Raw genomic sequence first — 12,725 nt, 5'->3', positions numbered from 1 at the left:
GGACAGGGCTATTGGCAGTTGCACTCTCTCTCTTTCTGCTTAAAGTGTTCCAGCAATGGCATTTAAGATAACTCATTAAAAGAGGAGATAGTTCAAATGCATGAAGATAGTTGGGCGTCCTATGTAGGAAGTGGTGGCTTCAAAGGGAAGGTAGGTGCTGTAACCCATTCGTGGAACCACAGTTAACAACTCTAAGGATTCTATGATGATTCTGTGAACTGAGGCAGTACCAGGAGATACAAACCAGCAAGTGTGCAGTCAAAACCTGCCTAACCAAAAAGAAATATAAAAACAATCTTGATATGCAGGAGATGTCCCAGTGCATGCACCAAGCACCCCAAAGCAATGACCTGGTGGTGTATGACCATGATACCTAAGAGCTCCAGCCACAAACCAAACCAAAACGTGGCAGGTGCCACATAACATAAACATGTATTTCTAGATACTGCATTATAGAGCCCTACTACAGAGAAAACATGCCTGCAACGTTACCAGTGCAATGCTATTTGATGACTATTTTTCAATCTCTTTCATTTACTTGGAAAGAAAAGTCTTCAGGGCTGTTCTGCAGCCACTTCACGTTCTATGTGCCAATTTACATGGGGTTCATTAGCAATAAGGTTGTTACCTTGCTTTTTCTCTTTGTATAAATTGTTTTTACTGCAGACATCTTGGGCTCCAGCGTAGTAAGCACTACGCAAATAACAATTTGTTGGATTGTGATAATTTAGAAGAGGGATGCTGGAAATCCTCAGTTCAAGTCCCAAATAAACCACTGGTTTCCAATTGCCTTGGGCAAGTCACTTGATCTGCCCTTAATCCTGTTTTCAAAACAGAAATGAATATTTCTTTACCTGGCAGGGAGGCTGAGAGCACAAACCCATTAAAGACTGCATGGAGTTCAGATCCTACAACGATAAGCAATTAGTTAATACACATGCAACGGCTGGCAGTGGATGGTGGTTGTTTCAAAATACACACAAAACTGTTTGGGCCAGATGAAACCATCATGTATTTATATTTTTTCCAACAACAACAAGAAAAAGCAAAGAAACAACAACAAACACCAGAAAACTGCATGTTGGCTTCAGAGACATGGATGTAACTGAACATTTCTGCCATGAAAACGTGATTGCTTGGGCACATAGAACAGGTATCTCCTGCAGAAGTTGGGTAACTAATCTGTGTATATGCAGAAAGAAACATCTATTAGAGACCGGAGGAAACGCTACGATGCCGAGTACCATGGTTTTATAACAATATAAGGAACCATGAAGAGTTACAAAACAACCCAGTGTACATCTTTATTGGTGATTCACAAAATCAAACATCATTCACCTAATTCACTCCAGCAGTCCCAGGATGACATTTCTCCTTGCTAGGTTTGGCTGATTTTTTCCAACGTAAACAATATTTGCTTTTAAGTTAGGGTGGGGAGAGCCACGCTTTATACAGCTGTCATTTCGTAAGAGCAAATACATCACAGCAGTGACAATACTGCAATTTTACAATACCCAACCTTCAAAGCACCGTCCAGGCATTTAATTAAAGCCTACTAAAGCCTCACAGCAGCCCCGGCTCTCAGTCCATTTCAGGTCACACCTCCTTATTAATATTTCACATCAAACCCCTACTACTTCCCAACAATACTTACTCAGGACTCCCATTGTTTGTGCTCATGGGAATCTTAACTCTTTGGTTAAATGGGATTTATTAATGCTCCTGAAATGCATCAAAGACATGAACTGCTATCAAATTAACTGCAAGCATGCTTCCATTATCTCACAAGAACATATATTACTTTCAATAAGGCAGTATTAAATTTACTGAGAGTTTGACCAGTACAAAGTTTCTCTCAATTTTCCTATAAAATGCACACAGTCATATGCTAATATTATATACACAAGGACACACCGGCAGTTTTCACACTGCTGAGCTACAGCAGACAGGAGTGAGGAAACCTGGGGAAAGGAATAACATCTTTGATATTGTCAACACCCAGGATGTACTGCAGGTAGCGTTCAAACCCCATCCCGAAGCCTCCATGAGGAACAGAGCCAAATTTTCGCAGGTCTAGGTACCTGTAATTTAAACAGACAGTTACATTTTGCAGCACATTTATGCTGATGTAATTAGAGACAGCTTTTTATCTAGTGTTTTGCTTTCCATCTTAATTACTTCCCTTTGACCCTAAACATTGTGGATTCCTGCCAACGCAGCCAGCATTGAAGAGGGGCATGAAGGGGTGGGGCTCCTTGACAGGCAGAACTGTATTAGCAAGAAGCCTCAGGTGCAAATGTAAACCAGCAGAGCTGTGCCTTGCCAATATGCTACAGCCTGTTTTGTTTAGGCGCAAGAACTCATTTGGGTAGAAAGAACAGCTTTAACATCATAGCACTACTTGTACTGAGAGCACCTAAGTTTTTAACTATATCCCTAATAGAGGCACAAGCCCAGGTTCCTACAGCAGCACAAAACTTTTCCACTGTCAGAGTCCCCTGCTTGGGTTTGTTCAGCTCCTGCCAGGCTGAAATCTGCCCTACAATAAATATTCATCTTTTGTCCAGTCATCTTTTCAACAGGACGAGTCGTTTCATTTCCAGTAATTCCTTAAGAAGCCAATTTCTTGGCTCAAATACATCTTCATGTCTGCTGAAGATTCCTTCTGAGTTTGGGTAATTATAATGGCTTTTTGTCACCTCCTGCCCCCCCCCCCCCAAAATAATAGTCTGATTTATTCACTCCCACAGCAAGTCAGCAAAAAAAAAAACCATACATATCTTCTCCAAAAGTGAAATCTGCAACAAGACATTGCAGTTTGGAGAGCAGTACCTACTGTGCACAGAAAATACAGCCCCCTAGTTTGGAAGCAGCCATTCCAACTATGTGGGTGTCTATAACATTAAGATGGCTCAGTTCCCCCTTTCTCCTTCTGATTCCATCTGATGTGACATGCAAGAACTATGCTATACACTGTCACCAAGTTATGCTTTAATAGGAGTGAAAATCAGCTCAGTGGGTCTGCTCTTTCATGGGGCTGCTTTTGAGCCTTATGAGGCCACAAAGTCACTATGTATGAATGCACTGCGAAGGGACTGCATGACTGCACATCTACTACATGCTTATCATCCTCATGTAGGAGTGTTTCATCAGCTCAGTTTACAAAAAGGAACTACACTCAAATATATATATATGTATAATTCTGTATTGAAGTGCATATAAATATCAGTTCATATAAACACACATCTTGAATTATACACTGTTCCCACAGTTTGACAGTATGCCTTTTGTACCGTAGAATATCACTTTTCTTCTTGCAGTTCATTAACAATAGTTGAAATCTGCGAAGCCACTCATTACAACAGTTTTGGTTTTATTCTTTTTTTTTTCCCCCTCAAGAGCTTTTCTTCCTCCACTCCACTGCCTAAGAAGTAAAATCAAAAGCAGAACTTCTTACCTTTTCCTGGCACTGAGTTTCCTCTACATACTAGGAACTGCCTCCAGGAAACCCTGCTTAGCAGCTTTGCAAACAAGATGACAAGCAAATCTAATGCTGAGGGTGGTGACTTGTAAAATATAAAGGGCCTCCTAAATCAGAGGGATGTGGGTGATATGGGTGCTGCCCATGCCAGGTAAACCTGTACCAACTCAGCAGTTCTAAAATGAACTGGTAAACCAGCTGGTGGCAACTCTAGCAACAACTAGGAGTTGAAGGAATAGCACAGATATTGCAGGTGATGTCAGCGAGTACATCTCAGCCTGTGCAAAGACAGCTGTGTCTAGCACCTTCATTACCTTTTGGTGGCAACACACTTTATGAAGTCATCATAAAGATTAAATAACTCTGCTCCTTCCAGATGAACAATAATAATAAATTCTACCCTTGCTTATCCAGGGCTTTCATCTATAGATCTCAGAGCACTTCGAGAAGCCATTCTGGCAAAAGAACCAAAACAAAGCCCATTAAAGTTAATAGAAAAAGTCCATTGAATTAAATGTGCTGAGGATCAAGCCTGTGCATCCTTCCTAATGACTGCGCTTAGAAAAAAGTGAAGGAATTGAGAAATTTTCTGTTCTTCTCATATGAAAGAATGAATAACTGCCTGCAGATTAACAGAAAGATCCCTTTAGGCTGGAAAATGTTTCCTGAGGTTTCCTTCATTCAATAATCTCCACGTGTTGTATGTTTCTCAACTCAGAAAACACTCACAAACTAATCTAGTAGCTATTTCTCCCAGCAGCTTGTACTTAAGGGAATGGCTGAGACCTCCATTGGCAACTGAGGGAATGTGCAACATTATTCCAATGGGGGTTTCCATGACCCCCGCTATCTTCATTGTTCATGTTCTGGACTTGGAGGACTGGTAGTTCTGAGATTTGAATCTTACTAAAATATGTACTGCAACAACATCCCCTGGCAGTGAATTCCATGAGCTTGTTACGTGCCAAGTTAGAAAAGCATTTCCTTTCATCCCTTTAAACACCTATATCCTTTTGTCACCATCACAAAATCCTGTGATGCACAGCAAGGCACTATGAAGATCAGTGCATTCTTAGTGATCATTTGTAAAGCAGAACGTATGCTTTTCAGTCTCCTTTCAAAACAAATATAATCTTGATCTTTCATACAACCACCTTGCAATACTGAAGCCTCTGCTGCCAGTCAGACAAAAGTAAGGCTAGGGAGAACAAAGCCACTGTCGTCCCCAGAGCTGAATACTTTAGTGGAAGAAAAGAAATACACTAAGGAAAAAAATATGGGCAACAAAAACTAGCAGTGAAATGAGTTAGCATATGAAGAATCGTTTTCATTGAGTGCTTTAGGAAATAAACGTTCAAGTACCACTAATGAGGCACTGGAATTAGTTGCCCAAAGATGTGGTGAATGCCCCATCCCTGGAGACGTTCAAGGTCAGTCTGTAACAGGCTATATGGAAACCGGCTGAGCTGTAGTAAGTGTCCATGTTCTCTGCAGGGGAGTTGGTCTAGATGACCTTTAAAGGTCCCTTCCAACTCAAACAACTCTGCGATTCTAGGTTCTGATGCTGAGTAAAATGCTATCTTTGATATCATGCGAAGTCTGCTTTGCTACAGTGTTTTGGTAATCCACAAAAGAAGGCATTCAGAGGGGTCAGTGGAAACCACTGATATGAGCTGGATTTACAGTCCATTCGTAACACAATGTATTCAATACCCCATGGTCACTGAATTCACAGTCTCTGTCCTCTGGAGCTAACAGCCAACACTGGCAGAGAACAGCAGGAAAGAGGCACAAAGGCAGCAAGTGACTTCCCAGAGTAAACTCTGATCTCCTGACTTTCCCACCTCAGTTTCATAGATCTCTCTCAGTCTAGCCAAAATCAGCATCTACAGCACTGAATTGTCTGCAATTCATAGGAAGGAGTGTGAAAATAAGATAAAATTACTCCAAAGTCAAGCCAAGTATTTCCCCACCTCTTACTATTTATGGAAAGAAACCTACACAACAAGAAAGCTGTACTGAACTGAAGAAGACTGAGAGGAGTTTGGCCATATTCCTTTATCTACACATAGTTGGTTGCCTCTTTGACCAATGACTCCTCTGCAAGTAAATCTTCAAGCCATTCCAGAAATAGTGTGCCCCAAAACATCCTCATGCTTAGAGGGAGAAGAAAACAATTAGAAGCAGAGATACGGCATTATCTAAGGGATTTCAAAAAGGACAACATCGTATATAGCTGTCCATACAAAAGTTAGCAAATATACTTCAAAAGAAATGACTCAGCTGTTCTCCAAAGAGTTTGTGTGCCAGCTTTGGAGCCTAAATTCAATCATTAAAATGGAGGAGATTAATTTCAGTCTCTCTTGCCACCTCCTCTGAGAAGGATGCTGGCAACCCATCTACCTCTTTACTGGCAGAATCTGGACTGGATTCCAGAAGTAACCTGGGATATTCCAATATGGGATAATCCAAACCTTCCTAGTATATCAAGCCCTGTTATGGCAGGGGGCAAAAACAGTTTCAGTCTCCTGTGAGAAACTGCATCACTGTCAATGGAATGGAGAAAGGGAAGAAAAGGGTCTCCCAAATGAGATTACAGGAAGCTACGTATTACATGAAACTGAAAATGGGTGATGGACAATGTCTCTTGTGCGGAGCATAAGGCAGGGCTGAGCTATTTTAGCAATGCTGGAAGGCTCCCTGCTAGTGAGCAACAGACTTCCTAAGGCTATATCACAACATCTAACCATACACCTGATCAGCCTTCGTCACTAACCCTTTCCTCTCCAGAAGACCCAATATTTAATTATTTATGCATGTAAGAGTTGCTGACAATGCTCACCTTGAATATCAGGTGCTGCTCAGTTAGGACAAAAAACAACCATTGCAAGTACCACATGGGATCCTGGGATTCCTCTGAGTATTTCACATAAGCTTCAAAGGGACAACTAAATACAGTAGGCTAAAAGGATTCAGCTTGACTGTTACTCCCTTACACAGGCTGCTTGGTCTATAACATACACTGGGCATGTTTACAGCTTCCTACCAGCAGCTTTAGCTGGGAACACAGACAGTTAAATATTTTTAAATAATATATTTTTAGACTATACCTGTCTACAAATATTTCCTATAAACAGAAAGCACAAGATCAGAGAAATTACAGAAAGAAATCCTGACCCTCTGCTCTGGGTTAGATGAGGTGATACAGTGCATTCTGACCCACAAATGCAAATAATAAAGGAAGACATTTCATTCACCTTGTTTGCAAATGGATCATGTAAAGGACTGCCAGGCACTGGGCTGTTTCAAAGTGAATTCATACTTGAGAAGAGAGGAGTGTAAGAATCCTGCATTACTACTGCGTTTTTCAAGGCAGCCTCCCTAATGGCCAATCCAAATACTAAAGAGCATTTGAATACACTCTTCTAAATATAAAATTCTCTGCACTATCAACCTCTCAGTAGCTTTGACAAAGCACACACCAAGAAACACTTGTCAAGAGAAGCACTAAAGTCTTGTCATTTTAATGGGCTAAGCTGTTAATTCAAAGGTTGTTCTGTCTCCTTAGCAGGACAATTTTAATTGCTTCAATAGCTTTGTTAGGGAAGATTTTTCAAACCAGTTGCTCTGTCAATTGCAAAGGGAGTCATTCACAGAGCTGTTAAAGGTCACAAATTGCTTGTGGTTCTGCAACCTGTTTATCTCATGCGATGGTGGCCAGAATCTATTCAATTTGGAACACGATTTGATGACTTAGTATCGCTGATGAGTTGTAAATTAATCCACTTCATGCAGTCCTGAAAGGAATGACCTGTGCTGTCCGTGGACAAATTGGGAAGATAAAGTAAGTGGCACTAGATTAACTCTGTTGAAATGAACTGGCTGTTCCATTGAGACTGGCAGTGATGGCCATGCAACTGGGCCAAGAAATGTCCCCCTCAAGAACTGCACAAAAAAATGAAACAGTTGTTTAATAAGCCTCAGGAAAAGAAATACTGCTTGCAAAATAAGAAACAGTCTTACCACTGGTAGGCATCTGTGAGTCCTAATCTGTGGAACAAGAAGAAAAAAAACTCATTAATAAAGGAACACAGATCTGCACAAGCAGCCCTTGTGTGGAAAACAATGTTATGAGGAATGGGAGGGTCTTAGAACTAAACTGAGTTGAAAAAGGAAAGGCAGGGAATAAAGGGAAGACATGATCAATGGCTGTCAGCTCTGGCACTTGGTAGAGAATCTCAAACGTGCTTCTTAAAATACAAAGTTTGTTTTGTAAGCACACAGCTCCATGCAAAGACTTGTGCAAATTCTTCTTAACTCCATGGAAATAAGAAAAACCTTCTTTCAAAATAGGCCCAAATATTAAACTTACAACACGCAGCAATCTCATTTATGAATGAGGCAAAATCTCCCCATATGTGTGGCTTCTTAGTTCACAAAAACCACTAAATGGCCACGGATTTAATAACATGTTCAACTATTAAATAAAAGTAGCTTATGTAAAGCAATTTACTAAAGACATCTTTTCCTAATTGCCACCAGTAGATTCTCCACCCTTCTTCAAACCCAGCAGAAACAGAACAAAGTTGATTTTTTTTCTTCTCATTTCTCTCAACATAAACAAAAATTTTTGTAGGCAAAATGAGACCATTTCTCTGATCTCCAGTGCACCACAGCAATCCATGACCAGAACTTTTAGATTTACTGTATAGAATGTGCATAAGGAGACAAGAATCCAGTTATCTCTCTCTGGGTTGTGCTGGGGCTGCAGGAAGTAGAATTTAAAGGCATTAACAAAATATTTTGGTTCAGCAGATCAGATCCTGAGCACTCAAAACAGAGAAGCACGTGGTGTTATTTGTCCAGTTCATCTTAAGTGCAGAGCTATAGTCTGAGGTCACTGAAGATACAACATTCGTAGCTCAAAACACTTCCTGTGATCTTCCTGTCAAACAAAAAAGTCCGGCTGTGACCTTTACTGAGATCCCTCCTCCAGCCCCACACCTGGAAGGCTGTGAACTCTGGATTCTATGGATAGAAATTTCAAGTGCACTTTGCTTCAGCTGAAGCATGGTTCTGTCACGACAGTTCACAGTGAGAGTTAACAGCAAGCACAGCGAGGTCTTGCAGGGTGCGACACCATCCTACACCACAAACTGTGAACCAATCTTGTAGTGATTTTAATTGCCCTATCTTTTTTCATTATGCTGAAATGGATTTTGCATTTCTCCACTGATTAGATACATCTCCGTGACCAATTGGCTGATTTAAGTGATAAATTCATTCCCAGTGTACAAATTACGTTACTCTGGGATTAATTCTCCTCCACAACTGCTTTGTAACAAGTGTACAAATAGTAAAAATGGACTCAGATGAGTTATGAAAAGTTATTTTGAAAATTCAGACTGGATCCACGGAGTAATTATATGGAGATTTACCCCATGTCTAAAGTCAATTATTGTTAATGAAGTAACAGCTTTGATATTCTGACACTGAATTTAGCCTAAAATTACTCTAAGCCTCATGAGTCAGAACAACACAGTAGGGAAAGACTGCCAAAGAGCCCATATGACTTCAGTACAAGGCTCAGCCCTTTCCAATGAAGCATTCCATAAAGCTCTTAGCAAAGAACAGTATTCTATGAAATACACTGAAGTCAACCCTACCACAGCTAAGCAAAGCTTCCCAGCTGCAGTTCCTCAGTTGCACAACACAGTAACAAAAGCTCTGGCCACACAACTTCCACCTTCACAATCAACTCTCAGACACAAAAGCTGTGAAGGAAGAGCCTTGAGGAGAATCTGTATCAGACAGTCCATACAGAGTGGAGAGTGGAGAAATGCAGTGAGCAGAAGCAGAGTGGCACCTCATATGCCTACAACAGAAGCACAGGACCTCCTTCACTGGTTATCAATTGCTTACTCAGATAAACGTGTATCAAAAGACAAAAAACAAACAGTTGCCCTTCCAGTCCTGCCTTGTCTACCAGTGAGGGCTGCCTGAACACACTTGTGGCCAGGCTGGTTTCCTGGCACCCACAGGTTTTCCATACCTTTGTAAGCGTGATTCCAGGAAGGGTAGTCGCTCCTCTCTCAAGCTGCCTCCACACAACTCCCCTATTCCCGGTACTAGAAGATCAACAGCTGCAACCTGAAAAAGGAGAAAACTAACGTAAGTTAGGCCATACAGTCTATAGCAGAAATACAGCAGGCAGTATTGAAGTGCATTAGGAACAGTGTTATCATCCATGCTGTTAAGTTTGGGTTGATTTTCTTCCCTGTTTTGCTCTGTAGGGTTACTTTTGCACAGCTCAACAGATAAGGAAATTAAAGCAAGTGAAGCAAGGGCAACACATGGCAGCAGAAGTCACTCTTTTAATAGAAGCACTGATTCAGACTGGTCTCGGTTTAATTGGAAAAATCAAAGCAAAAGACTTATGGAAAAAGAGTTTATTTCTAGTGTCCATCTGCTATTTGAGGATTACATGATAGATGTGGGTGACTGGGGAATCATGGGCTTCCTGAAACCATACAATTCTAGGCACTTAACCAGCAGTACAAATGCATACCTGGAAAAGAAAAACTATGGCAAATATGCCTTAAAGGATTTAAACAAAATCTTCATGATACCTATCTCCTATATCTTCCTCCTGTTACTCCTGCTCTGGGATTTCTTCTGCAATAGAAAGAAGACTGGGCAGGATTACCCACATGCTAGCCAAGCCTTACCCTGGCCTTCAAGACTAGAGGCCCAGCAGAAAGCCATTTTTGAGCTGGACTCAATGTGATCATTATGAGTCCCCTCCAACTTGGGACGTTCTATGATTCTATTCACTTTTAAACTAAGACGCATGCCATGAAAAGTGTGACCTGTGGACTCACTGTTTGTTGAGGTCCATCTTCATTGTCCCGCATGTAGAAAGGTTTGAGGTCATAGGGGTAGTTAATCACAAATACAGGAACCTCGCCACAGTGCTTCACCAAGTACTTTTCATGCTCTGTTTGGAGGTCACAGCCCCACTGTAAAGAGAAGAAAAGCGACCTAGTATCTTGCTTTGTGTACGTCACCTGCAGCAAGGCACTAAGCAAAATTCCTGCATAGAGAGGCGCACTTTTGACTAACACAAAAACATGAATATTAACTTCTGAGTTCACACAACCTACTGGGAAAATATGCTAAGTACACAGAGTTCCACAGGTTTTAGGGCAGAGCAAAGTAATGAAAATAACATGACTTAACTTCCATGGAACAAGGCCCAATCATCCTTGCATCAAGCCCAAACATCTGATATCAAAACAGAAAACAATACAAAACCAAAACAAACCAACCCCTTGAAGCTCTCTCCACGTAGCTTCAGGGAAATAGGAACCTATCCAAAATTAGCTTACTCAGCCCAGACTGACTTCAGCATTGCCCCAGTACCTCAAGCATCCCTTCCAACCCAAACCATACTGTCATTTTATGATTACTTTTGGTGTGAAGAAAGCAGCTTTGCTAGGATGACTGCTCTCTTCCCTGCTGCGTACTGTTACATACCACATTAATTCTCATATGAAAAAAAGCTCAGCATCCTATCAAACAATTCTATATTGGAAACTTTGGACATTTGCAATGCCTTTTGCTTTTCTTGCTTTCTTCCATGTTATAAATGCTGTGGCTTTTGACTAGAGATCTCCAGACGACCACTGGTTGTGCAAAGAATACAGAGGAAATGGAAAAGATGGAGGGAAATACATCCTGCAGGCTCTCCTCATCTGAAAATACACTGAGTTTGCTGCTTCAGATTTAGATAGTACAGATTTGACTGAGATGGTTCCTTTCAAATCTCTGTTCTTAAGCAGTCAGCTGATAAATCTCCTTTGCATCAGAAAAACAGTAATGATTTGTGGAACAGCACTGCTAGCATGATTTGTAGCTATATTCACAAACAGGATTTAAGGTTTGACACCCACTTGTTCACAAAGATCAGACAGCTACCCAACCAGCTATGAAGATATCTTCAGGCAGAGGGTTATTTTCCTTAAAATAGCAAAGTGAGGTTAAGACTAATTGGTATACTGGAAATAAGCACAACCAGAGACTGTCAACACTTCTATATACATTCAAAATTGGGCAAAACACAGTTTTCATTAAGTCATAATCTAACACTGTTTGCAATACTACTATGTGATTCTCTTTCCCAGCTATATCCTTTGGAAAGGGATTCCCTTTACCTACATGTACATTACATGGTATTCTGATGTGGTTTTGACTTATCAACCCTTGTAAAACTTTTAGTGCTACCTAAATATAATTCCTTTCTTTGAAGACCATTGAAATAAGCTTCTTAAGATGACTGCTAATGAAACTAGAACACACTTAGCACTGCTTGCAGACAGTAAAGAGGGAAAGGTCACTGAGACCTCAAGTGTTCAGACTGGCTGTGTGCACCAATGGGTACAGGGAAAGACATCCAGGCAACCACCTACCTCTGGCTTAAAAGTGAAAGTCTGAGAAGCCTGTTTCAGAATTTCCACCGCTTCATTGTAGGAAATTCTGCAAGAGGAAAAAAAAAAAAAAGTATTTGAGATAACTGTGTAAGGAATAACAAGTAAATGTTCTGGCCAAGTGTTGCACTGGAAAATTAACGAGGCATTTCCCCAGGACCGTGCCAACCTGTTGTGTGATGTCAGACTTCCCAGTAACGCTGCTTGGAATAGAAACCAAAAACTTACATTTCATATGGCAAGAACCCTATGTTTTCCTGTGCTTCAACTACATGCAAAGTGAAAATGCTGAGCTCTCAAAACACTTCTGCATTGCTGCAATATTGCGTTTCAGTCAGAAGGGAGTTTTGTACTAAACTGACCTTATACAAATTTGAGGGTTTTTTTTATGCCTTCACTGGCATAGATCCATCACAGCTCCATTGTTCCAGTATTAAGGAAAAATAACAGCCCAGGACTTGCACCTCGAGTGTTTTCATTTCAATTTGCAAATATCACAATACTTATTTGCAGCAATGTTTCTCTACTCCTATAACAGTTCTGAAATCAGACTTCCCACTAATTTTCACCAGAACTGACACAATAATGGTAATGCTAACAGAAAAAAAAAGTGCAGTTAAAGTTGCTGCAAGCCTGGTAGATGGAAATCAAGACTCGGTGGAAGATATTTTTGCTGACAGGTTTTCCACATACCAAGCAAAATGCTGTAGACAGAAAGGATAACTTGCTCACAATAATTTTTTCTCTCTGTATCATTA

At 40.7% G+C, this 12,725-nt stretch overlaps 1 protein-coding gene across 3 annotated transcripts in view; it reads right to left on the bottom strand.

The window, feature by feature from the left end:
• Window positions 1-999: 999 nt before the first annotated feature.
• NARS2 (asparaginyl-tRNA synthetase 2, mitochondrial) overlaps window positions 1,000-12,725 on the bottom strand; it is a 49,743-nt gene continuing 38,017 nt past the window's right edge. Inside the window, exons 10-14 of one of the 3 annotated variants that reach the window (XM_015852450.2) lie at window positions 11,950-12,016; window positions 10,351-10,500; window positions 9,534-9,631; window positions 7,505-7,531; window positions 1,000-2,081 (exon numbers count right to left, since the gene is read on the bottom strand). In XM_015852450.2, the coding sequence (XP_015707936.1) occupies window positions 1,937-2,081; window positions 7,505-7,531; window positions 9,534-9,631; window positions 10,351-10,500; window positions 11,950-12,016 (487 nt within the window). In that variant the 3' untranslated portion in view covers window positions 1,000-1,936. Of the gene's footprint in view, window positions 2,082-6,908; window positions 7,427-7,504; window positions 7,532-9,533; window positions 9,632-10,350; window positions 10,501-11,949; window positions 12,017-12,725 lie in introns of those variants that run through there. The other 2 variants (XM_015852448.2, XM_015852449.2) reach the window with 2 other exon arrangements.

The sequence above is a fragment of the Coturnix japonica genome, chromosome 1 (genome assembly GCF_001577835.2).
Source record: "Coturnix japonica isolate 7356 chromosome 1, Coturnix japonica 2.1, whole genome shotgun sequence".
Lineage (NCBI taxonomy): Eukaryota > Metazoa > Chordata > Aves > Galliformes > Phasianidae > Coturnix > Coturnix japonica.
Note: the sequence above shows the minus strand (reverse complement) of the source record. Positions and strands in the feature narration are given on the sequence as shown.